We start from the raw sequence: 27,356 nt of genomic DNA on the forward strand, positions 1-27,356 counted from the left end.
CGGGGGCAGCCGGCCCCGCCCCGCTGCTGCACTCGACGGCTGCTGCGGCACAGGCTGGGAGCTCCCGGGGGAGGCGGCGTCCCTGCTCTCCAGGGAAAGGCGCCTTTCCCTCAGGCACCCATGGCGCGACCGGGAGGCGGCGGGCTCCGCCCCCAGCGCCGCCTCTCCCGGGCCGGGCGCCGTCCCGCCCCACGGCCTCACGTGGGGGGCGGTGGCGGCGCCTCCTCCCCCCCGCCCGGCGCGAAGCCGCGGCGGCGCTGGTTATGGCGACGAGCCGCGGCAGGGCCTTGCGGTGGCCGTATGGGCGCAGCGTGACGCTGGCAGCCCAGGCGGCAGCTTCTCCCGGTGCCGCCGAGGCCGGGCCGTCCCGGCCTTTTACTCTCGTTACCGTCACCGCCGGGCCCAGGTAACGCTCTCCCAGCCCGGCCTGAGGAGAAGCCGCCGAACAGTGTCGAGTGAGTGGGGAGCAGAGCAGGGCTCTGCCGCCCCGTAGCTGCCAGCTCGTCCCTCTTCACCACCTCCGTGGGGGGTGGTTGGTTGTTTTCCCGTAACTCGCATCGTTCCTCTGCGAAACCCCTTCACGGTTTTGGTTTACAGCTTTAAACTTGCCGCAGTTGGGGCCTGCTCCCCCATGGCCGTGGTGCTCTCCTCTCCTCGCCCTGGCCCTGCGGAGGGCGGTGTCTTGTGATAGGAAACCCAGACATTGCCAGGTGTAGGGAAGGCCGAGGTTTAACACAGCGTTCTCCCTCTGGGTAGTGGGGCTTAAACCTGGGTACGTGCCTCAGCTTAGAGGAGGTAGTGTAATAAGCAGTAGGCTGTCCACAAAGTACTAGTTAACTTAGTGGTTAATGTGTGTATGTTCAGGGAAGTTAGGCCTTTATAACAAAGGGGAGGATTTAATTGAGGAAGGTGTGATTAGCTTGATTCTTACAGTAACAGTTTCAGCCTCCAAAAATTTAAAGCACCAATCTTGGAAGCAAAGTTGAGAAAGCAGGGTCTACTGCTAACCCATTTCTACAACCTTGGGTTTCATTCCCTCTGCTTTTTTAACCTGTAAATGGGATGGATAATACCCACCTTTTAAAAAGATTTTGGAATTGTTAGGAGAAAAAAACAGGTGTCAAAACATTACTGTAATTTCTGTTTATCCCCAAATGTTTATCTGACATTTGGAGGAGACACCTTTTGTCACTACTTACAACTTTATATACTTGTTGAAATAGATTTGTTCCCTGACCAGCAAAAAACCAGTAGTCGCATTGCAAATACTACAGGGTATGAAAGTGAAAATACTGGTACCAAACAGTCCCACAAGTTGAAAGCTAATGAAATAGCAGTTGAGGTTGGTTGGGTCTCTATGTAAGAGCATCTCAGTTGTTACTAGAAGTCTCTAAAGAGGGAGAGTAACAGCCAGCTGACATGGATTTTTTTTTAACTTGGGTGGGCAAGCTTTGTCAATGTGGTGTAAAAGCATTTTGTTAATACTAATTTCAATCTTGGCACACAAGATACTCGAAGAATAGTTTATGCAATTGATTTGCTGTTGTTTCTTCATACTTTGAGAACATTTTTGTTTTGGAAGATGCAAACATTCATTATTTCTTTTTTGAAATGAAGCTTACAAAAGTGGTAGATATTATGATGAAGTTTCCAAGGCATGTAGGCAACATTTCTCTTACTTCAGAAATTCCTTCCTGGGGTGAAGAAGAGAGGGGATGCAAGGAGTGGTTAAAAAGAGAGCAAGAAGGACTGAGTACAGGCAATGCAGGTCATGTTTATAACCAGGTAAAGTGTATTGCAAAATCCAGGATCCAGCTCCTGACCTGAATTATTCCTGTAGCTGGAGTTTGTAGGCATGTCACCATAGGGTATGTCTAAACTAGGTATATTTGTGCTTTCAGCATAGATACAGGGCAGAATAACCTGGGACGTGTTGCTGCCCAGAAAGATACAGAAGTGGTAGTTCTGCTGCTGTTGAACATGACTTGTGTCTCTAAATCCCTTTAATGGCTTTTGAAAAATGCAGTTTGTTACAGCCTCATCTCATCATCTAAGTGTACTTCCTGATAACAATACATGAATAAAACATTTGCTTGATCTTCAGGGTGTATTTGATATACAGTTACTTTTTTTGTAGTTAATTTTGTTAGTCTATCAGAGATTGGCACTCAAGCTGAAATGTGGATGTGTCTGTGTTATGCTTACAACAATTCCCAGTAAAACTTAAGGTCGTGTTTGTTTTTTTTTTTTTTTAACAGAGCACAGTTGACAATGTAGGGCAGAGTTGTTCTTTTCTTCTTTTTCTTTGAGCATAAACCAATCTTAAATTGAAAACAGTGTGCATTAAACACATGTGGTACCCATGAACTTTAAAATTAGGGTTTTTTTTTCCCAACATTGATTGGTTGCTCAGAAACCCATAGTTGGATTGACCAGGTGTTGGAAGGTCAGCTGGCAATACAAACCATCACTAGTAGAGTGTATGGCAAGCTCTGCCTGCTTGGGGGCATCAGTGGGTATGGAGTGTAAAGATTTGATTAAGGCTGAAACTCCATCTGACTATTTCTATGTGCTTTAATGATAGTGTTTGTAATTACAACTTCTAAAGTTTCTACTATCAGAAAACTTTGAAAAAATGTGTGGCCAGTTGGATTGTAAGAATTTATTTCTGTAAAGTTGCTTTTTCTAGTAAGAGAAAGTAATTTGTGTCCAAATCATTATGTGTTAATGAGCAATAAAAACATCGATACCCATCTTGCCTAGTGAGCTAAAACTTACATGCAGAGTTGCTAGTATTTTAGCAGGGGAAAATCTGAAATGATACTATAAATTTGTTTCAAATATGATTCTGTTGCATAGTCAAGGGAGTTCTTTTTGAGACTTGTCAGTTTTTGAGAAAGCTTCAAGGCATTGTTTTATTTGATATCTTTTAATAGCAAAGTTGAATGGCTCAAAAAGGTCTCTGGAGTAATGTTGCAAAACAGAAGATTAATCAGTGAGTTTGACTTACTGCAGGGGGATATCTGGAGCTTGATTTTGGTGGCCACAGTGGGTGCAGCTATATAGATCTCTACTGGATTCAAACTGATTTGGTGGTGCAGCACTATTCCCTTCTGACTATTGTGAGACATTACTCGTAGGAGAGACACCTGTGAGTTTAAATCTGGCATTTTCCTGATTTCAGGTATTTTAACTTGGTGATAATTGTTCAAATTTGTGAACTGATAATAATGAGTTACTATGTGATATATTCCCTGAATCCCGTGTCAGTTGAGATGTGGTGTCTAGGTGTGCACAGTATGCATATTTCTTCATTCTGTGATGATGGGACTCCTAACAGCTTTTCCTTTTTAGCAGTAGGTCAAGGAGTTTTGCTGCCAGGCCTGGGGAATGTTCTGAAACTATAAATGCTCGAATTAAAAGTCTGTATTTGATGCCTTCCATAAAACCAAAACCTAGTTTCTGCATTGAGAGGTGAGTATGTCCTTAGTTAGGAGTAAGGCTGCACACTGTAAGCCACCTTTTGACTGCTTGCAGTTACTATGTTCATACCTTGGAGATTTCTATGTCAGATGTTCTGAGTTGGAAAGAAAAGATTTGCTTTTCTGGCCTACTTTGTGATCCTATGTTGACCTTCTAAAGTTTTCAAGCATGGTTTTCCCTCACCTCCTTTTCTACATTGATAAGAAGTATGTAGGTTTTCCAAGTCATACAAAGCCTTCAGCAGCTCCTTTGCAAATCATGGGCTGTGATGTTCCTTGAGCATAAAAACTGCCCCTGTGTTACTTCAATAAAAGCCACTTTGGAATTAAACTTCTGGTGTTTCTCTTGATGCTTCTTGCTTTGTATAGAGAGGCTTAGGATGGTGGAGCGGGGTGAGGTGGGAGGAATAAAGTGGCTGCTGCATATTTGCTGCAGCAATGTTTTCCTCCCTGTTTGACATTGAAAGGACACTTTCAGTGTAATCGAGAGTTGCTTTTTAAAAAAAAATCTGTTACATTTCTACAAAAAACATCTAAGAATATGTTACATGAAAGATTAATTCATTTTCTTTATTTTATACATTTTGTAGCTTCCTGTGTAGTCATTTCTCTGTTTTCCATTGAATGGCCAGTTCAATCCCTTATGCTGTTAGTTTGGTGTGAAATACAAGAGAAAAAAGAAAAAATTCCTTTCCATCAGCTTCCTTCAAAGAAAAAATATTATGGTTGTAAAAACTACTGTTGAGAAGTCTAGATCAAGCACATTGTTTTAGCTAATTCTTAGTTTTTTAAAGGATCATTTCTAAATTCTCTTTGGAGTAAATGCACTAACTGCTTTGGGCTTAGGCTGTGAGTTATTTCATGTAATAACCAAGTTTTGGCACGGTTGCCTCTCTGTTAGGGCAACTAAGATTCTGAGTTCTAATATAAAACTTGGAACATTGGCATTATTATCATTCTGTGGTTGAAAGCTATATGCTTCTGGAATAAAGTATTATAAATCAGCAAGTGTTGTAAATGACAGAGTGTTGTAAATTGGCAAGAGACACAGCTGAGCTGTTGACTTTCACAGCAGCTTGCATTTTCAGTGGCGATTTTGATGTTACCATACTATCATAGTCCAAAAAAAGTGTAAAATACATCCTTTTTTAAATTCTGTGCAGTCACTGGATACTACTCGAAAGTTATGAGGTTTCTGTCTGTTAATACAAAAATCGTGGTGGCTCATGTCCAGATTATGTTGTGCTTGTATTTAGGCTGGCACCTGTACTTCAGGCAGCCTTACAGATGCACAGAAACATTCATGTTCTCAAGATGCCACTCAGCTTTTATTCTGAAGTTCACATATTTCTGTTGACATAAATGAAAGAAAACTGTATGAGCACACATGGTTTGAAGATTTTGATGTGGTAGAGCGTGATCTCACTGCTTGACTAGGACGTTATTGTCCTGGTGCATCCTGAGACCTGACACTACAGTCAGGAGGGGAGTGAGTAGGCAGTTCTGGCAAATGCTGGTGGTTATGGACTAGGTGTTAAAATCATGGTACAAGCAGTGAGAAACTGAAGCTGAATGAGGTAGTTTCATGTCAACCTGGGTTAAAGTTAACAAAGTTTAATGAAAATGCAAACCCATAACTTTTCATGTAATTGTGCTGTGCCACTTGAATTGGTTTAAGCAGATGTCTTACATCGGAGAGACAAATCAGAACCCAGACTATGCAAATTAACTCTTAGGTGAGTTTTGATTTGTGTATTTACAAGTTGATAGTTTTAATCTCTTTTGTTTTGCTCTAGTTTGGAATTAAAATTCTTTGCCATTGTAGTTTCTGGCATTTGCAGGCAAGTCTAACAGTATTTCTCTTTTTGTTGTTTTCCAGCATGCCATCAGAAATGCTGATGAAGATATTTTCCTATTTGGATGCTGTGTCCCTGTTGTCTGTTGGTTGTGTGAATAAGCGCTTCTATCATCTGGCCTATGACAAGTAAGGAAGAGGGAAGCCTAAGTGCTAATCTTAATCGTGCAGCAGTTGAGTTTACCTGAGTTATGAGTCTTTCTAATTTAGTTTCACTGATGCCAGAGCAGTGATGCATGTACCTACTGGCAATTACTCTGCTGAAAATGTACTGCATAGCTCATAGTACAATGTGTTTTATGGAATTCTAGCTCTGCAAGCCCTGTTAAGTTTAATGGGAGTTATGAGGCGAAAACTAAATACAGTGTTTTGAGATGTTGCTATTAGCATTTATTTTGCTGTAAAATTTGCATATACTTGTTTGTATCCGTGTGCACTGTGTGCACCTGCACAGGCTTTTTGATTCAGGCAATCCTTACTGGTGTGTAGCCAGTAGCTTTGTAGAATTGCCATAGCTTTCGTAATTTTGAAGTCCTACTTATTTAGCTCTTTCGTCAGGTTTTTGCAGAGGATTTGATTTAGTCAAGTGATTCACTGGTGGATTTTATCTGTTGTTCTGTCAAATTTTGGTGACTTATAAATGAAAACAAAAGGGATGAAAAATACTGACACATTTTTTGTAAGCGATTGCTTATACAGAGTTCACAGATTACTCCTACTGGTATCATGGTAATTTTATGAAAGGATCCAGAGGAGAGATCCTGGTTGGTACGCAACAACTAGGACGTCTGGGTATCCTTTTTTTCTAAGATTCTGCTGCATTACTGTTGTTTAAGTGAGAAAATGTCTTCCTCTATAGGAGGTTGCTGCATCTGGTATTCATCCATTTCTCAGTTATTTGCCAAAACTTGTACAGTGAATCGGTTAACATTGGCACTGACACCTTTAGAACTGATGAATTTAAAGGCAAGGCCATAATTCAGATTTATTTTTTGAGGCTGTCAGCAGGTGCACGTAGATAAAAATTGCATAGTTGACACAAATGATATATCTTAATATGCCTTTTCTACTTTGGGATAGTAAGGTAGGATAAAATCATTGTGGTGGTTCAAGGGAAGCTGATTCGTCTGTCTCCATCTCAGCAATGTCTGTTTCCATTTTCTAATCTTGACAGAGATTACTGTATGTGCACAAATGGAATTCAAGGAAGAGATAGTTTCCCTTATCTAGGAGACTGACTGGTTCAGTGGACCAGGTCACTTCTTCCCGCTGGATTTCCATGGACCTTCTTGAGTCCCTGAATCTTGTGGTGAATTAACAGAAGTTCTAATGGAAGTTCCTGCATATGTGTGTGACAAATCTGATCTTGGTTTTTAGGGAGAGTATCTTTTTGAGGATATTTCTGCTGTCCTGGAGATGCAACAGGACCATTAGTCTTTCATTATGGTATATCTGTGCTGCTTAATGCAGTGCTTTGTCTTTGGGCTCTTCAAATAATGTCTGCGCTTTATCAGTTCCTTGGTACTGATGTCTTCAATGTAACTGTTGAAGGCAAGGAGATGTTTCTGACCCCCCTTTCTGCTATTCCAGCCTTCCTGTCATGCTGTGTGGGGAGCTCACATAAATGGTCAGTCTGAAAGCCTGAGGGTTTTGATCACCATCAGAAAGTGCTCGTATAAGAGGAAGTGAGAAGCCAGAGCACAGGGGAAGATCTTTTTGCCTTGCCCAGATTTTTTTGCCATTGTGGTCAAGTGATGAGTGACATGTCTGATTCTGGCATTTGAGTTAGCAGTAAGAAGTTAGCTTGGCTTGTTGTAACAATGTCCAATAAGAGGCCTTGAGATGAATATTATAACTAATAATTTGAGGTAAAAGTGGCACATACTCTGCTGTGAAAGAGGCAAATTCATGCTTCCCTGTTGGATGCCTTTTTCATTTGTCTGCCCTGCATTCTTCAGAAGTTGAGGATGAAGGGGCAGTGATGTTTCCCTAAACACTTGTGATTCCAAGTTCCCTTTTTTTTCTCCTCTGCCTCCCTGCTCTGACTGAATCTTTGAACTTCTTAAAACGATTTCTCATTTGATTGCACAATGCTGTTTTGGGAGAGGAAGAAGCAATATGTAACAGAGTGAGGAGAAGGATGGTAGGTATTGTTGGCAAGTCTGTCTTCATTCAGCTTACAGTGCCTGAGATGGTACCTTCAAAATGCAGGAAATGCCCATTACTAAGCCCTGTCTTTCTCAGCATCATGCAGCCAGATGCTGAGTATCTCTCCTCATGAAAGAAAGGAAGTCTGTCTTGGGAACAGGTTTCTAGTTCATAGGAGAGGGTTATAGGAGGACATCTCACTGGACTTTTTAGACTGAACAAGACCAGTTGGATGATACACAGCTCAGTTTCCCCTGATGGTGTGTCAAGGACATCTGTCCTCTGTTTTCATCATCCTGCAATTCTTGGCTGCTTTGGAGATAAATAAGAATTTCCTCCCTCCATTAGAAATGTTTTACACTATCTGGTAACTGGGTTGTCTTTTCTGGTCTCAAAATTCAAGTTTCTTAAACATCTGGTCTATTTATGGGATTGTTCTTTGTGTCATGTCTGTTCCCACCCCCCAGCCCCCTCCCCCCTGCCAGATTTTGGTGAAAGGAAAGTTGGAAGTTCATGTTGACTGTGAACCCCCCTTTTCCAGTCACAGAAACTTAGGGGTCTGTGTGTTTTAAAAAGCTTTGACTGAAAAAAAATAGCAGTGGGAGATTGTGCATATATCTGCAGAGCAGCAGGCTGGAAGGATTTTACAAAATTCTTGAGTATGTTTGCATCAATAACAAAGAGCCTGGTGCTCGGCATGTGGGGACTTACTCTCAGCAGCTGATGAAGTGAGGGTGGTTTTCATGGGTAGGAGGCAGTGTGGGATGAATTCTAGTCCTTGAATGCTTTAAGAAGGGGAAAAATGTATTACAAAGCACGTTAGTGTAACTTTGCCTGGGGATAAGTGAGGACTGGTAAAGGTAATCTTGCTGATAAATGGTAGAGAATTTCTCTTGAGGATTTGTTTCTGTTGCTATTAATTTTCTTTAGTGCAGTTATGTAGACTGTGTGGCTAGCACTTTAAAATTAGAAAACTTATTGGAAACCTTTATTCACAGGTTATTGTTTGAATTCTTGTAACTTCTTGTACTCAATATTCCCTGAACTGTCCTAGAGATACTGGGGTGTGGGGGATGGAAATGTGACCTCATATTTTTCCTAACAGGGAAGAGGTGAACCCATCATTTCTTTTGCATGTTTGTTTGATCTCTTCAAAAGGACATCTCTTCTCTGAGCTTTTCAAAAGAGGGTGTGGAAAGGATTGACAAGACAGTGGTGCCACCACCAAACATAAGTGATTCTAATTGTCCTTCACCCCACTTTCAGTTGAATCTGTGTGAGAAAGGGGTCCAGATTGACTTTGTTGAGTAAGAGATATTAAAATACTTTTTGCACTAGCTGATTTTGTGTGAGAAGGATGTATCATTGTTTTGGGATGGAATTTTCAAAACTGCTTAAGCTTCATCAGTTTTCGGTTAAGTTGCTGACTATGTCTATGCTGTCTCTGAGCTTCATCCTGGATCCCATACTTTCAGGAAGACAGACAAGACTTACCTTTTCTTTCTTTCCTTATGATAGCTTTCTCTCAGATAACGTGCTGGTTTGTTTTGTTGTAATCTGCTTCAGCGAGTGTCTGTGAAGGAAGCAGCAGTATAAGGGGAAGGAAGAAATCTTAAAAACCACATACTCCAGTGTGCTATTGAGAGGCGTAAACCAGTGGAAATTTCCCAATATCTGATGATTCTACTTTTTAGAGCACTAGTCAAACATTTCTGTATATGTAGTTGAGATGCTTATCAATCTTACTGGCAAATTATAAGAATTAATTGAATAACTTTTTTTTTATTTCCCCCTGTGGTAGAGCAGAAAGTTGTAAGTGGATCTCATTTGGTATGTATAATCCAGAACAAGAAATGTGTTCAAAGATTCCGTATTCTTTGAGCTAACCTAGTAAGCCCATGAGAAATGCTGAGATCTAGCATCTTTGGTTCCTGAGCCTTCATGTTTACACCAGGGAAACTGACCTCATGTGAGCTGTTGGAAAGTCAAAATGGGGTAACATGTACAACTGTGCCTTTGCATTTTCTTGACTAGTACTTAGGAGGCTACAGTTTCTGGTGTTCTATAACCTTAGACTGAGATCAAACCCAGTTTGCTCATAATCTAGGACTTTATATTTTTCTGCTAACATTATGCTCAGTGGTAGCTGAGACATGCATGTAAGAATAATTAAGTAACTATTTTTGAAATTTATGTGGTTTATTCTATTTTTATTTTCAGTGGAATCTGGCTGAAAATCTATTCCAGGTGTTTTCAACCGAAAAGGACAATTTGGGCAATGAAATCTGAACAGACAGAAACTGTTTCCTTGGGCTGTGCTGCTCTATGTGATAGAAAGCCTGGGTACTGGAAGAAAGAATACATCTTCAAACAAATAGCTGCTGTCAAAACTAGAGTAATGAGACTTGTTAAACCTGTAGATCCTTATACAGGTCTTCCATGTAAAAACAAAGAAGCTATGAAGTAAGCAATGTCTTGTCACAGAAGATGTTTACTTGAGAACAATGTACAGAATATTAATGGCTTTGGAAATGCTTGGGGGGATACGGAAATAGAGCTATAAAATGTATATAATAATGGGAAGATATGATGATAGCTTGTAAATGACTGTGATGGTTCAGCCTCTGCCGGGGTCTGAGACCATGCGGCCGCTGCCCCTCCCCCACAAAGGGAGTGAAATACAAAGCCCCAAGACTGAAATAAGGAAAGGTTTAATACAACAATGCAATAGCAACACAACAAACAACAACAATAACAATAACAGTAATAGTGATAGCAATGAACAGAGCAAAATAGCTACCAAATACAGCAGTTTGAAGCACGATGTACAAAACCACGAGTGCACCGCGCTCCGCGCCAGGAAAATGTGACCTGCCAGGATGTGACGTCCGCATGGTATCTGAATAACCCGGCTAGAGCTCCCCCCCCACTGCTGGGGAAACTTAACCCTATCCTGGTTAAACCAGGACAATGACCCAGCCTGAGCAATGCAAGTAGCAGTTAGTAGAAATTTAAAAATTTTGTTGGAAGCATAGTTTAAGTTTTGTCATTTTGAGAATCTTTTTTTTTTTTTTCCTTTGAAACACCTTTCTCCTTTCTCAATTCCTAAATAACAGAGCCTCTGGCTTGAGTTGGATAATTGTTCTAAAGGACAAAAATGGAAAGGAACATGTAATGGAGAAGGCAAACCTATCATTTAAGGACACTTCTGTTACTATAATTTGGTATAGTACAGATTTGCCATGCTTAGACATCCTGTCAACCCTAAAACTATATGGAGTTATGCCATTGCTTTCTGACCAAAGTGGAGCTCCCAGCAAGAATGGGTGAGTTTTTACATAGGATTTTTGAGGGGGTTTTTGGTGTAACTGGTTGATTACATGTCTGTGGGAGCTATCTGACCTTGGTTTGACTTAACAAGTTAATTCTTTCTTAGAAAGCCTCTCTATAACATTTCTTCCAAAGTCTATGTCCTTCTCTTCACTGGTAGAGCTTTAGAGCAAGAAATAGATACAATCCAGCAAGCTATGACATTAATTCATAGGTTAATGTAGCTACCGGCATGCAGGATAAAGACTGATAGATCCTACTTTGGAAAGCTGAATCTAAGGCATAGGTACAAATGAGCATGAGACAACATGTAAATCTAGGAGGATTTAATGTGAGACATTTAGGTTGAAACAGTTCATCAGTGTTTATGTGGCAACAATCAGGTAATTATGTTACTAACATGCTTCTTACACAAAACCCCTAGCAGCGGAGCTCTGAAAAGAGAGAATTGTTCACCTACAAAAAACATGGTTCCTCAAGCAGAAGAAAAATATTTCCCTAAAAAAAAAAAAAATAAGAGAAGCCTTTTGTGTAAAGTCAGCTAAACAAGTCTTGCAGACAAACTATGTGGGAAATGTAGTTGTTTTACTGAGATGATGATTCATATGTAGAAAATAGTGAAAGAAAACTTTCAGGCAGTTAGGGTATTTATTTCACAGAATCATAAGTTGTTACAGCTTGTGAATATACATGAAGGTAATGATTCCACAAATATCAGAATGTTACTCAGAATGTTAAGACTATAAGGAGCTAGTGCAGGGACTTTGGGAAAGTCCCTGTACTTATACCAGCCTGACTGATTTAAAGATGGAAAGGGTTGATGTCCCAGCCCTGCCCCAAATATTACAGTTCAGTGTAATGTGATGAAGTTGTTGTCAGTTGCTCTTTTCCTAGTAGCGTGTAGTGGTAGGTGATACTACTGTGATACTATTGGGAAACCTAGGAACAGTTTTGAATATATAAGAGCCTAAGTCTGAGAAGAGTTTTAGAAAGAGTTATTTTTCCATTCCGAATAGGTAACGCAGACTGCTTTCTGCTCTTTTTTATGCACCATTAGCCAATAAGAACACCTGTGAAGTATGAACTTTAGGCAAAGGGTGTTATAGAGCTAAATTTCTTTAATTACAGGCAAAATCTAGAAATAATTTTCTAAAAAAGGAAAGCTTCTTCTAGCAGAAGCTTTTAATTTATTATATGTACAGTTTGATCCTTTTGTTGGAATTTTGCTTCTATGGAGGAGGAATTTTTACCTGCTTTCTGTCTTGCTTCATACTGACAAATGCTCAGTGATTCCACCTAGTACCAACACAGTATTAAAAACAAATTATAAAGTAATTCTGTGGCTATTTTGAAATATTGGGCAAGCATATAGGTTTTTCTTCTTTAAGTAGTTTATTAGCCCATCCTATGGTGGCTTTTGTTTCTTTTCTTGTTAGGTGTTGAGATCCAGCTAGTATGCTGTAGTTGTTCAGAAGTAAAGTTTGTGGCTGTGCATGCTGAGCACTTTCCGAACTGTTTTCATCGTGTTCTGTTGATCAGACTTCAGAGTTAAAAATGAAATTACGCTAAATTTTTACATAAATAAGGAGACATAGTCTTGTTGCTACGTTCTGTATGTTCTTTTCAAAGACCTCGTCTACGTTCCTTAATTGCTGAGTATCATCTTGCTAACCTGACTGAAAGTAGTGTCGCAGTTGGTGCTGATAAGCTTGTCCAGATCTTCAGTCTGAATCCAGGACTCTTAGTAGGACTTTGGAAGGTAGGATAACATTTTGTTTCAATACTTTATTATGACTTGAACAAACAGATTCTTTTGTCTTGTAGTTTGGGATTTTGGGAGTTTTTTTTGTTTTGGGTTAGTTTGGGGTTTTTTTTTCCCATATTCCTTTTTTTTTTATTTTGAAAGATATTGTCTAAACTAACAACAAGAAAATACAGGTAGGGACAGCTAGTTGATGATTTATTGTATTCTAAAGAGCTGTCACAGAAGTATCTGTACTTTTCAAAAAATCCACCTCCAATTAAAAGAACAGTTACGTATCAGAGTATATTAGATATTGTACTGATCTTATTTCTGTGTTCAACTGTATTTTGCAGTCTTCACATGCCAGAGTCTGATATCCTAAAAACATTTTAAATAGAATGGTTTGAGGAGAGATGTGCTTTTTCTCCTGACTCATGCCTTGCCCTGTCCCCATCGCTCAAAGTGATGAATTCCCACAAGGCAAATTTGCTAGTTGTTTCCTTTAATCTACACCACCAGGTAGTCATGTCCTGCTCTAGCAGTAGGAACGCTGTAGATCGTGCCCTTTTGGGGATATTCAATTCTTGGTATTGGGTGTTTAAGTTAAGGGGTTAGTCTCTGTGGGCTCTGTGTAGAGATGAATGTCTCTAGAGAGCAGTGCAGAACATCTGAAGTAGACTTCTACTCTCAAGGGGTCTCCGTCTTTGCACTGAATACACAGGGACCTAGGTGCCTGCCTGAAGTTGCATAAGGTTAGGTGCTGGAAGGTGTTCTGCTGTTGGAGTGAATTCAGAGGTGGCAGCCCTTTCTTCCTTCCCCAGCCACGGTAATGATGTAGACTTGTATTTCTTGGCAGTGGCAAGGAACTTCTTTCAGGAAGCCTGTGAACAGTTGCTCTAAGATGTGTCTCATTTCCAGCTGGAAACTCTTGCTACCTCAAATGTGCACAATCACCAGAAGAACTGTTTAAAACCACAGAAGGAATATTTGCTTCACTCTTATGTAAAGGTGTCCATTTTCTAGAAAACGTGAGACTGGCTGACCTGCATGAGTTTATTATGGAATGTCTCAATCTACGAAAAGCTCCAATAAGTAAACAGCCTTTTCTTTTGTATCTTCAGAAGCTTAGTAGATTGGTGTCCCTGTGTTGTTGTCCCTGTGGTCTTACTAGCACACTACCTCTTCCCATGCTTGGAAAGAGAACTCTTTCAGCACCTGGAAATGGTTCAATCATAACTAAGTTCCACAAAGTTGTTAAGCATCGAGTGCCTCACTCCAGTATATTTTTCCTGCTTACTTTTCTGAACAGCTGTTCTTGTTCTCTGTGTGGGCAGAGTACCATTACGCAGTTAACTGTAGACGGGTGTCATAATTGTAAATGCCACACATCTTGGTTTTTTACACATAGCTTAGCTGCGTAACGGAAATTGTTGATGCTAGTAGTTTTGACAACCAAGGACAGGTTATGTGGGCCTTCTAGTATTTGGAGAGAGAAAGACTGAGAAACTATGTGATTGATAAATCTGTCTTATTATATCTTTTATAGCTGTAATTTTGCACTACAAAAGTACAGGAGTAGCCAAAAAAAAAAAAAGTTCGAGTAGGCGACATCATTTTCTGTTTGGTAACCCAGAGGTATGAAAATAGTTGCCCACTTTTCAGAACAGTGGTAGAGTGCTGGCAGTGAATAGTTTTGATATTGACTTAGGTGTTTGAAAATGTAGGACTTAAAAGTGCAATTTTTTTTTTTTTTTAAGAAAAGAGCTGAAATCCTAGCATTGTGTTTTTTGAAGTAAATAGATACCTCTGGTTCTGTTTAGTTCTCACATTGAGTGCTGAAGTTTTCTTTGAGCTATATAGGCCTGTAGAAGGTATGTGTTACCATTTTCCCAGGAGTACATAATCTGGTGAAGGCATCTGGGGTTTTACTTTGAAATTCAATATTTCTACTGAATAACTCTATATTCCTCGCTGATGTTAGCCCTCTTGGCAAGTAGTGCCTTACATATGAAAATAAGCTTGATGCTTAGGTATTTAGTATCTGGGAGTAGGGCCTGTTTTACTCCTTTTAGTTATCTGGTTTAAAGTGGTAGGTAGAAGCTGGAGAAGTACAATTCATTGCTGCTGGTAATTTTTGCCCTGGCATAGCTAGTTTCCCTCCCTTTTCCCATAATATAGAAATGCTGTGATCTTTTATCAGAATACATAAATTCTGTACTCTTGTGAAAAGATGGTAGCGGTTATAGGAGTCCAAGTGTTAAAGCAAGCCGTTACTAACATTATTACAGTAACTGGCAGAGTAATAAGCAGCAGCATTTATCTATGAATTTTAATGCTCAGGAAAACCTTGTGAAAAAAAGTATTTCCAGATGAAAATACATCTACTTTAATTAACTTTTCAGGAGAAAAATGAAATTGCTTTTGTTATGGTGAATCTTCATTATCATCAACTTCTTGAGAGAAGCACTTTGGGTTCTGCTACTGTGTAAGTTTTGGTTTCTCCTTTGTGGGTAATAAAGATAATCTTTTGAATAAAGCTTTGAGTTTTACAGTTAAAATTGGCTGCTGGTAAGAGGTTTATATTTCGGCAGTAATTAACTATTGTTGTTTAATATAACCAACAGTTACAGTAACTATATACAAAGCTGTAGAGGTATTTTCATACTAAAATGTTGCCATCGTTATGCTATTAAGGAGATGATTTGGTCATATAAGTGTACTAGTACTTGCTGTATTGAGGAAGTTAGAAATACGCTGCCCATACTTTCTCCCTTTTCAGAAGCAGTCTTTTTATTCCTTCTTCCTATCTGAAAGACCTAGAAAAGAGGGAGACATTTTAGGAAGTAGGAAAACAATATTTAGCTGTGTAAGAGAGGAGAAAAAAATTCTAGTAAACTGTTAAGGTTGCTGCATTTATCTTTCAGTCCTGTCGAAAACCAAGATGGATTTCCTATGAAGTGTTTGTGTATCTATGTATATTGCAGTGTATGATATAATACCTGTTTATACACTGTAAACTTTAAAAAGAGGGAGGTTTTTAGCTTTAAAGGATGATTTGGGGGATTTATTTCCCCCCAGCCCACCCCCTCAGCTTTCTGCTCAGATACTGTTGTATCTACTGGTAGTCTTCTGTGCTCGCTATAACTTAAGGATGGCTCTTTTCACACAGGAGGTAAGACTTGACACCATCTCCCTTACTACCAAATAGGATCCTATGTAGGAGCTGCTCAGTTGCTTCTGGGATTTGAGCTCTTCTGGTCATTTGTGTGCAGTAGTTTCTCTTTTAGGTTAGGCACAGACAAAATTATTCAATAACTTCTATTCCAGGGAAGTCTGTAGCTAGTTGGCCTTTAGATTTGTAGTTAAGCTGATGCTTTTTTTTTTTTTTTTTGTGTGTGTGTGTAAACAAGTCCATATTTTGGAGTTTAACAGATGTATCTTTGAAAGTTGGCTGCCATATTTTCTGCTTTAGCTTAGGCTGGACACCTGATTAGAAGTATTAGACGCTGTATTAGCTTAAAAGAAGTATGATGAACTAGAGAAGTTTGATTTTTCAAAAGCATTAATAAAGAAGAAAAGTTGTATCTTCTAATAATGTTTTCCCCCTCTTATAACCTCTCCTAAGATGATAGTCTCAGCATAGGGCTGTTTACTGTATCTCTTTCTATTAAGTAATTCCCCCTTGCTTAATTCTATTATTATTATTTTCTTAAAGTCAATATGCGCTTCCACCTAATAAACCTGTATTGGATGATGTTGACCCAGAGTATGGACTGCATGACTACAATCTACATGTTGATATGCATGGTGTAAGCTGCACCTACCTGTGTGGAACATTCAGGGGCCTCTTCTGCAGAAAAGGTAGAGTTGATGGAACAGTAACGTCTGTTTTTAAAATGATCCCTGCTGTTATGTTTTCCCTCTTATATCCAATATCTCTGTTTTAAGGGGAGAAACTGAAATGGATTTTTAAGAGTAAGCTATCCTTTTGTTCGCTATGTGATTTCTTTATATCTGCATGGTGTGTTGTGCTGTGTCATAAGCTTGCTCTATATGAAGTCTGCCTGCTATTACATTGACACAGTGTCAGGCCTGAGATATAAGTTCTGCAGATTGTCAGGATATTTTTGTTTGGTTCAGTGCTGAGTTAATAATGCAGTGTCACAGCTTTTGGTGCAGGTTGATGTTCCTTCTACTTGTATACTATAAGGGAGAGTGAGTTTGTCCTCACATGTTTTGGAGACCTATTTCTGTAGAATTCTTCTCAAGTGTACTTTAGGTGCATTGACAGATTAAATATTTAAATATATTTGTAGAAGATACTGTGGACTTTAAGATTTATAGCTTTTATTTAGGTCAATTTAAGGTTGCCTATTCTGACATCCTTTCCTTGTGTAATAAACAATTTCAGTCATTGTTTTTAACTGTGCTGCTTTTTTTCAGTTCTTAGCATTTCTTTTAATGAGACATGATTGGCTATCACGTACAGCCCAATTTAGTAATTCTACTAGGGTTTTGCAAAATATAGGGGTGATCTCTCTTTTGACTTAACTTCAGCACAATCCTGACTACAGCTACACGGCTTCTTTGTGTCAGCAGAAACAGATTAACGTGTTAAAATTAAGCAAGTAATATGAAACACTGTAAATTAATTATTGGTCCCCAGTATTTTCCTGGTAACAGTACTAATGAGCCTTCTGTCGATTTCAGAAAATACTGTTTTGATGAAGACAGTAGAGGGCACTGTTACCGGGCTTGAGTGCTTTTACAGTGTTAGAATAAATTTCTCATGACTTTTTTTTTTTTTTAAATTTGTATTTGATGACTCCAAGAACTGTCATTTAGACTGTAGCCTTGTGCACAGTGTGACCTGTTCTAGGCCTTTGAATTTGAAACATACATGTTTTTGGATTCCCAAAAAGCTCCAAGCTTGAAACAAAGGAATACTTATAAGGGTAAAACTCTAGTGAAATTCTATCCATGTAGTAATAGAAATCTCTCCTGAGGTGGTGTTTAATACAGGAGTCCTCTTTACACCCTCATCAAAAAATATTCTTCTGTAAATTGGCTAGAGGGTTGGGTTTTTGGTTTTGTGTGTGGGTTTCTTTTTTTTTTAGGTGAATGTCATGTTTTGTTTTCTAAAATTAGAATTTTACCCTAGCAATACAGCTGTACAAGAGAAAGCAATATGTGGCATGCTTTCTTGGTTGGTATCACTTTTTTGCTGCTTAGAAGCTACTTCTGTTAAAGTTGATGTTTATGCAAATTGTAGCAAATGTCCAGGAGCTATAGCTGTGATGCCATCTCACTTTGTTAGATGTTATGTTTTATGATCACGAGTGTTTTCTGAACTGTCTTCTGTTTTGTGTCCTTTAGCTGTGTGACAGCCGCTAGATTCTGCTCTCACAGCACATCAACCAGCTGAAGTCATGGTTCTGCAGGCAATAAGCTCATTTGTCATCTAGTCCCTTCTATGTACTTGCACAATAATTCCTTTTGGAAAATGCTTGATTTCCTCCATAATTTCTGTTCAGAAATGATGCAGTGAGGCAGCTTATGGCTGTCTGCTGTCACATATCTTTATGGTAATTTGTTGTTCACTTTGCTCTTTCTGGTAAACATGGTGTTTCTGAATGTGGCCAGCAGTGTAGGCTTGTCCAAGCTGGTTGTATCTGATGGTTTGTGCTTGGTTTTTAGGCTTCATTCTAATGATGCTTTTTGTCCTTTTCTCTGAGAGACCTCTGAAGCATTGAGGTCTCTGACATAGTGAGAAGTCCTGCTATTTTTTAAAATTCTCTACCCAATCTAGATTTATTTTAAATTATGGATGTGACATGCCAATGGCAGTTTCCACCACCTGAGACACAGATCAGTTGTCAGCTATTATACTGGGGTTTTACTTACTTGCTTCCATTAGAAAGCTGTAGACACTCCTGGGTTACCAGGGAGTGCCCATTTGTTATTCTGCAGAATAACAGATTTATTTGTTCACACTTAGTTTTATTTTTGTCTGGTTTTTGTTAGTGTTCATTAAGCTGTGCTTCATTTTGCTGCTCTATTTTCAATTCTTTCTGCAAAATTCTTAACATTAGATTTAAAAAAGTTATATCTCACTTAATTGAACCAAATAGATGGGGTATATATGGCTTCGGATCTTTTTTCCTGGTATTAATACTTGCATTGCAATAACTAGCTGTTTTGCCACTGTTTTAGCTGTTTTTTTAGCATTTTATTTTATGCTTCCATTTAAACAGAATTGGTAATATGGTCTTGTTGACAGATACTGTAGGGTGAATATGCTAAATACTTTCAGATTGAGTTGAAAGTATTAGAAAACTTTTCTTGTTTTCAGGAAGCTGTGACAGGCTTTTCATATGACTCGATAGAAGCTATGCTAAAAGCTACATCTAGCTTTTTAATAAGCATTCTTGAAATATATTTACCTAGGTTTTCAACTTTTTAATCATAGCTTTGTAGCCATATGGTGGTCTAAGCTTTGGCTTTTCAGTGTTATTCCTTGTTGGTGTAAGTTGATGTTTTTGTACTTGCGAAATGCAAAGCAGTGATTTTTGTGTGTTTGGAGAACTTTTAAGGTTTGTTTGTAAAATAACACATTAGATATTTGAAATGTGTTGCTTGACCTTGAAGACTGATTTGCAAGTTTAAATGACCATTTCAGCATGGTAAAGCTGGTTGTTGCCACCAGAATTAGTGTTAAGCACAGCCTTCCCTGTGAAAGTCACCATCAGATGACAGCTTGCAACAGAGTCTTGGTTAGCAAAACAAACTCACTTGGCTTTTAGCTAAAATAAGTGCCTTTGAACTATTGGGCTATTTGTTTCTTTCCCCTGAGATTTGTCTACATGATATATGTTCTCTATATTGGTATTACTTTTATTTGGAAATATTTGTTCCCTATAACCTATACTGATTAAAGGGTTGCTTTGCTGCTGTGTCTTGCATAAACTCTGCACTGTAGATATTATAAGGGGACAATGAAACGAATTCTAGATCAGTCTGAAGAAATCCCTGTGCAGTTTGCTTCCTCTGTTTCCTGTGGTATATTTAACATAGCTTGCTTTTCCCTTTAATTTCCTTTTCTCATCTGACTGGGATGAGGAAGGGGAGATTTCAGTACTTTAGCACTTCAGCTTCTTGCTAATTTCTAGGCATACTTTTTCTTTCTTCTGGATATGAGGACTGCAATGAAGCTTTTATATTTTAAAAAATTATAAAGACTTGAATAACCATCTAGCAATGGTTGAATTAACTGCTGGTTCATGTTATTAATGCCATGCAGTAACAGTGATGTCCTGGGCTTCATTAATTTATTAGCGGTATGGTTTTTTCAATCTGCTTTTATTCCATTAAAATTTTAATTTGTTTTGAATGAGTGAGAGGAATAGCTGCTTCCATTCAAGTCTGAATTGCAGATAATTGAATAGTCCTTTGGAAAAAATGCTTGTTGACTGATTTTGTTTAAAGTCTCTTGTATAAAAGCTCACCTTTAAATGTGGGCTTTCAGTATTCACTTAGTAAAGCTTGACTATTTATCTAAAATATTTTTATCTTGAATGAAATCTTGTCATTGGCTTTGATTCATTGAGGTTTGAAACAGAACCATTTGAATAGGTATCAACATAGTAGCCTTTTTTTGCACTTTGAGCTGGATCTTGAAAGTGAATTCTGCTTACATTTTCCTCACTGAGTTCTCTGGGGCCTCACTGCAAGGGCAGTGGATATCACTGTCTGGAGTGATGCATTTTTCTTCAACCATACAAAATATTTCCTGGGCATAATCATCTTGGTGTCAGTGTATTCACACTCCTATTCCAGACAGTGACTGTACTGAAAAACCCGCTGCTTCTGCCTTCTGTCACGTGTTGAGCTGCTGCTTCCTCCACAGAGTAAGTATTCTTTGGACTCCCTGTTTGTGAGTGATGTCTTTCCAGCATTGGTTTGCAGCCAGGCATCTCTTGGGAGTTGCTTGGCCCTGCAGTACCAATTCAGAGAAGTTTCTGGCTTCTGTGGTGAACTGTGGACTCTCTCTCTCTGTTGCTTTACTTCCAGCTGTCTGCCTTCAGCAGCCACCAGGCAAAAGCTTTTGCTGCTCTTTCACACAGGCTTTAGCTTTTTAACTTGAAGCCAGCCTTTCTGATGTTGCTTCTTCTGTATTCAGGCTCATGCTGCTACTTGGGCTTGATTGAAGGATAACCACAGGCAAAACACTTCCCTCTTTTTTTCACTTTTGCCACTTGCATCTTAAACCTCTACAGTCCCTTTCAGTTATCATCTTACCATCCAGGGCCTGCCACTGGATCCTGACAAGCAGTATTTTCCTGGGAATTCTTTCTCTCCCTTCCTATCTGTCTCCTGCAAGTGCTAGGATACTTAGTTATGTTCCTTTTTTTTTTGGTCTGTGGTGTGTTTTTTTTTTTTTTTAGGTCTCTAGTCCTTTCATTTGTTCTTTTAAGAGAGTATCTCTTGTTCAAGGAAATTTATTTAAGGAATATCCTGTGAAGAAATCTGCTTGTGTCATGGTGTGATGCTTTTTTTTTTTGTAGTCAGATCTTTTTTGTTATGATGTATCCCAAATTATAATTAGACAGTTGGACTCCCTGGTTAACTTTCCTCCTCTGACAGCAGGGGAAAAAATAACAATTAAAAGAAGTTGAAAAGTTGATCTCTTCTTGGGGGAGAGGAAGACATACCAAAGAAATATGGTTATGTGTAGTAATAAAATTAAAAAAATCTTAAAGAAATATTAATAATTCTGTCAAAAAATGGAAGTGAACCTTTGGAAAGCTATGTAAAAAATGAACAAATCTATAATTTAAAGACTCGATTCAAATCAAGGCATACTGCTTGTCATTTTAAATGATGCAATATCCTTTCCAGCGTGGACTGACAGTTATCTTTATACCCTGTTGTATAGAGTTATTTAAGTTACCAGACAGAGCAGAGAGATTTAAAAAAAAAAAAAAAAAAAAAGAGGGGGAGGTATCTCATCATTTATTTCATGTGTTATGTGTTGAGCTTGACTTTTGGGGAGTGGACAGTGATGAAGGCACTGGTGGCATGAAATTGAAATATTGAACATAGAAGTTACTCCTTGTATCCTTGTGTAAGTCCTTTAGGTGGCATTCAGATTTTTATACTCAAATATACCAAATTTTTTTTTTAGCTGCTCCTTCTACTGTGGATCACAGAATCAAAGCCCTGAACAATGACTTAAATTCTCTATAATGTGCTTGATATCTAGCTGTTCGTGTGTGTCAGGGTTCCTTATTGGTGAGTGGAAGGAAACTAGACACGGAGAGAAGCAGAGAGAACATTTACAGTGTACTTGGGCTTAGTTTGATTTGTAGTGGTATAATGTTATATATTGTCAATATTTTCAGGTGACATTGCAAATGGATATTTGAGGCTCACAGCTGTAAGCTTAAAGGATCATACAAAGCACGTGCCTCTTCCTGGGACACTTGGGTTATCCTGGGAAACAGATGTGTTTAAAGGCAATGTAAAGGTGAGTCAGAAATACTTTTTGTTTCTGGACATCCTTATCTTAAAACAGAATTATGTTTATGCATCCTAAGTATGCTAATTAAAAAAAGTTTTAATTGTGGAAGGTGTCTGTAACTGGAAGAAAAAAAGTTCAAAAAAGTTGATTCAGATATTGTAAAAGTGATGTGAATTTTGAGGATAAAAAGTTTTATCCTTTCTTTGTTACAGTCTGGATTGCATGATAGACCCATTATGCATGTGTGATGACTCCAGTGCTTTCCACTCAGCAAAGATGCTGTGACTGACCAGTACTGATTGAAATGTTGGACAAAAAATGTACCACTGATGTATCTTTTGTGGGGTTTTTTTGGTTTTGTTTCTTTTTTTTCAGGCAATAAGTCTTGAACCCCTGGGGAAATATAAAATACTCTGCAGTTCTGCTGTAACATATATGTGCAATGAAGGTTAGAAACTGTTGGAGAATGTTACAATGCCAACAGACACAGGCAGAAACTACAGTCCACATTCATGCTGTCAGCACCTAGCTCTTGAGTCATGTACATGTGTCAGCTGGATTAACTGTATTTTAGAGGAATTCTCACTTGTTCTCTTGTATAAAATTCCTAGAAGAATGATTTTAAAGAAAGTTTGAGAGTTGTAGATTTTGCAATAGTGGTGAAGGCACATATTTTTAAAGGTACTTCAGCTGCATGAATACGTCAGACATACCAAAAATTCTGATATATGTAACCTAAGCACTACTGAAAAATGATCTGGTTCAACACTTGATTTCAAATTTGACACTTACTTTGAAAAAAGTAAAAATGAGTAAAACTGTCGTTTCTGCTAATCCTGCATAAATGTGCGATGAAATACTATTTGGTAACAATATTTTGCTCATAGACATTTACATACTTGTTTTATAGTGTCAGCCAGCTTTCCTATGCAATGAGGAATATAAAAATTTATCTTAAAATTATCTTAAAATCTACTAGTATCTGTTGGGAACATCAGCTACAGTTGAGCTTGTAGCACCGTTTCCATTCAGTCCTCCCTCTCTAATTGCTCATAGCACTTTTTTTTTTCAAATTCCTTGTTTGCATACTGACGAGTTCACTTGCATTTTTTTTCCTCAGTTTGTACTAAAGTTTATTGAGTTGGGTCTTTGTTTTCAAAAGAACAACAAATCCTTCCCCTATGTGTTTTAATAAAAAATTATTACATGTTGGTAATTAGAAGGAATTCAAGCTAACAAGAAAATGCTTTTAGAGCAATTGTTTGCCATCTTTCTTTAATTGCTGTGAATGTTCATTGAGAACCGTGATGCAGAATAGGTGCTTTTTTGAAGCTTCTGAAAAATTTTAGACTTGAATTAGTTTATTTTTATGTGTAACCCATTAATTTTCTTAGAATTATTTGCGTGCTTAAAGTTAGGGGGATCTTAGCACATAATTACAGAATATGCTTCATTTGCTTGAAAAGCATATGATAGCAGGTAGGAAATTTTGCTGCCGTGTTGGGCAAATAGCAGAAAATTAAGGCTCTGGGGCCACCTTATTGTGGCCATTCAATATATAAGGGAGGCTTATGAGAAAGGCTGAGGGAGACTTTTTACCAAGGCCTGTAGTGACAGGGCAAGGGACAACGGTTTTAAATGTAAAGAGCGTAGATTTAAATTGGACATTAGGAAGAATTTTTTTTATGATGAGGTGATGAGGCACTGGAACAGGTTGCCCAGAGAAGCTGGGGATGATGCCCTGTCATTGGAAATGTTTGAGGCCAAGTTGGGTGCTGCTTTGAGTAACCTGATCTAGTGGAACATGTCCTTGTCCACAGCGGGGGGGTTGGACTAGGTGATTCTTAAAGGTCCCTCTCAACCCAAAACATTCTATGATTCTATATGATTTACAACTGCTTGGCAGAATTTTTTCTTCCATGAAAATAATCATGAGTACCACATAAAAATTTGGAAAATTAACTGTCAGAGGAAACAGAGCTATGGCTGTAGTCTTTAGTTTAGCTCTGTCCTGTGTGCTTTTACAGCATAAGTTATACTGAATATTTGTTTCTAAACCCCTTATTTTGTGGTGAGAAATTGCACATGTCAACACATAGCTGTGGGTAGAATTCAATTTGGGTTTTAATATAAATGTCTCAAACTCTTAAAACATGTGAAGGCCAAATGAAATCAACCACAGCAGCAGAACACGCCACTACTTTGAATTTATTTGAATTTTCTTCAACACTCAAAAAAAAAAACCCCAAACCCCAAGCTTTTTTTGGCACTTCTGGGGTGTTTTTATAAAAAATTAATTGCTGAGGTACAGATAGTTGGAAATACATGGGAAGAAAAAAACCCCAGCACTCAAGGTCACCCTGCTTTACTTCTCATAATTGGCCTTTGATATGCAAGATATCAGACCAGAAAATAGTAATTCTTTCTTGTTACAAGTAAATCTATAGTTTGTATAAGTCATTAAATGATCACCAGATTTGGTTTGAATTTTGTGTTTTCAGCATAGTGTGCAGTAACAACCTTAGGAGAACTGTATGTATGGCATTGCTTCTTATGTTTGTGCCATCTGCTTTGTATTGTTTGACTGAAGTACAGTAACAGTGAAAGAAATGTTGAAGCAGTGGAAGCACAACTATGTTGTACAGTGAAATAAAGCACTCCAAATTAATTTCTTGGCAAGGAATATGTGATGTTGGTTTGTTTATGCTTTTGAAGCATATGGTACTCCTGGAAGTAATGCGTACATGCAGCATAATTAAGATAATCTGATTCATTTAGTGATTCAGAACTCATGAGCATAGGTAACAGCTGATATTAACAATGACACACAACCCATATGCTTTTAAGGCACATGTGAAAGCATCACTTTGCAATTGCCCAAGAATTGGCATCCTGGCTTTAGCGTTATAAAATTATGTAATTGTGTAGCGTTGTAAAGAATTTATTTTCAAGAATTTTTAAAAGGCAGAATTATTTGGAAGGTAGAAAGATATTAACTTTTTAGGAACTGAAGCTTTCAGACCTTCAAAAAAGTGCAGTATACCTTTAATTTACAGCTGGCATATGAGGTTAATTGTTGTGTGTGTACACTGCCTTGGGGGTAGTCTCTGAGTATCTTTGCAAACATTGCAGCATTCACACAAGTTAGCACCTGAGTTTAAACTTAGGTTTCTTTCTCATATTGAAAAGACTTATAATTATTTGAATGGTAAGGTAACTAATAATTGAGAAACACAGATGTTAAAGGCTTAAAAAATGTTCAAGAAATAAGATCTGATTTAGATTGGCAGTGCTACCTTCTGTAGCAGTTTTTGATGTCTGTAGGAAACCTCTAAATAAGTATTTGTTGCTTTTCAGTAGTCAGTGGAGCACAACCAATTATATTTTGAGTTTTTGGCTTTCATACCAAAAATTGCTCTCTAAACCCTTGATATTTATGCTAAAATCAGGGACAGATCTACTTACTGTGCCATGGTATAGGGAAATTGTATTTTCTGCTTGTGTTTGTAGGACTGCTGTGTGATGGATGTTACACTCTTGGATGAAACTGGAAAGCCCTTCTGGTGTTTCAGCGCCCCAGTCCATATGGAACCATCTTCCAAGGCATCCTGCCTTTATGACTATATGGGTCCTATCTATACCACAGACTATGCAGATGCAGAGGGTAAAGTCTCTGTTGACTTGGTATGGTTGGAAGAAACCAAGGAGTATATTATAGTCAATTTGGTGCTATATATAAGCACCAAAAAGGTAAATGACTGGTATGGAACGAATTACTGAATTGGATCACTAATTTCCTTGCTTTAAAAAAAAGAGGCAAAAACCACACTAAACTCTTAATGCTTAAAATTGATAGCAATGAGCAAGACTGTTCCTACAAGTTTTTCAGTAACAGGTGCAATTGCATAATTTTTTAATTGGTATTGGATAGATTGAAGAGACGTGTTTATATAAATGAATTTTTTTCTTCTCTGTTGAACATCACGTGGTTAGTCTGTTTCTGGTACTGGGGGTATTGAAATTATTTTTAGGAATATTTTTCTTTATATATACTTGTTACTATGGTTGATGAATTACTTCTTGTGAGAGCCATACTGTGAAGATGCTTACCTTATGTAAACTACACTGTTTTTGAGAACATTGACTTTTACGCCTAGTAGTAAAACAGCATGCGTGCTGTTCCCTTCAGATTCATTAGAGGGTTATTGGTAAATAACAGGTTTTGACAGCTTTTGTTTAAATGCAGAAATACTTTATTTTTCAGAAAATACTTCACTTAAATCCTAGTAGAGGATTTAAAAGGTAGACAGGAAGTCACAGATCTGAACAATATGGCAGTTAAGGCATTTGTTAAGAAAATCACATATAATATCTATTAGGAAATTTCTTTAAATTTCTGTTTGCTCTGTTTTCCCATGTTTTAACCTTCTGTCTGATTTGAGCCTAGATACTTGCCTCATGTATTGGCCTATGAATAAATGTCCTAATTATCAGCACAGCTGAGCTGGTCTCTGCTCTTAATGTACATAACATTCAGTTGTTTTGGAAACAATGCATATCTGATACCATTTATCTAACAGTAAGTATTCATATAAAAATTGAATGTTTGTGCCCGATCTTTCAGGTTCCTTGAAGTAATTTTAGGACCAAATCTTCTACTCCCTATATAAAAAAAGAAAAAGACATGATATTTGGACTCCCGTGTCCCACTACATAGTATGTTACAAACCACAGCAAACTTGTGTAGTTTCACAGTACGGTTAAGAAAAAAGCATGACTATGTTGTTGACTTCTGTGACTATTAATGGTAGTGATTTCCTTAAAAATAATTTCACTCTTTATTCATTTAAGTACATTAATTGGTTCATGCAAGAAATGTTTATATGTAAGCACTTGTGCTCTATACTACAGAGACAGTAAGAGATCTATACTGCAGTGTTAGGGTTGTTGCTTAATGTAACTTTCAAAGATAATAAAATTAAGGCTAATTCAGTTCTAGTTTGACTTGTATAACCTTGCCTAATGAAGAAACAGACACATTTCTGTGTCAGGTGGTTAGCCGGTGTGACAAGCACTATCAGCTGCATTCTGTCTCCTTTCTTATAGACTACTGATGGTGACTGGGATCCCTTGAAACAATATAAATGTTTTAATAAGAGGACTGGTTGTGATGAATGCCAGAATAGATGCTGAAATTCATGATGCATGAATAAGTGTCCAGTCAAGATTTTCTTTGCCTGAAGTTAGACTAATGCTGTGGTGCCACCTTTAGCAAGG

The 27,356-nt window shown here is 38.2% G+C and overlaps 1 protein-coding gene across 1 annotated transcript; it reads left to right on the plus strand.

The window, feature by feature from the left end:
• Nucleotides 1-246: 246 nt before the first annotated feature.
• On the plus strand, nucleotides 247-27,071 carry FBXO15 (F-box protein 15). The gene is made up of 10 exons (XM_074893281.1): nucleotides 247-406; nucleotides 3,355-3,474; nucleotides 5,362-5,466; nucleotides 9,706-9,948; nucleotides 10,602-10,811; nucleotides 12,445-12,574; nucleotides 14,962-15,044; nucleotides 16,275-16,420; nucleotides 21,961-22,085; nucleotides 25,590-27,071. The coding sequence occupies exons 1-10, from the start codon at nucleotides 264-266 to the stop codon at nucleotides 25,857-25,859; spliced, it is 1,575 nt and encodes a 524-aa protein (XP_074749382.1). The 5' UTR covers nucleotides 247-263; the 3' UTR covers nucleotides 25,860-27,071.
• The last annotated feature ends 285 nt before the right edge of the window (nucleotides 27,072-27,356 follow it).

Source organism: Strix uralensis, chromosome 1 (assembly GCF_047716275.1).
Source record: "Strix uralensis isolate ZFMK-TIS-50842 chromosome 1, bStrUra1, whole genome shotgun sequence".
NCBI lineage: Eukaryota > Metazoa > Chordata > Aves > Strigiformes > Strigidae > Strix > Strix uralensis.

Bases quoted from the DNA above. Each gene is read 5' to 3' on its own strand.
- FBXO15 (XM_074893281.1), top strand. From the start codon at position 264: ATGGCGACGAGCCGCGGCAGGGCCTTGCGGTGGCCGTATGGGCGCAGC. The intron at 5,467-9,705 runs GTAAGGAAGAGG...TTTTATTTTCAG, and splicing joins TATCATCTGGCCTATGACAA to TGGAATCTGGCTGAAAATCT. The intron at 22,086-25,589 runs GTGAGTCAGAAA...TTGTGTTTGTAG, and splicing joins TGTTTAAAGGCAATGTAAAG to GACTGCTGTGTGATGGATGT.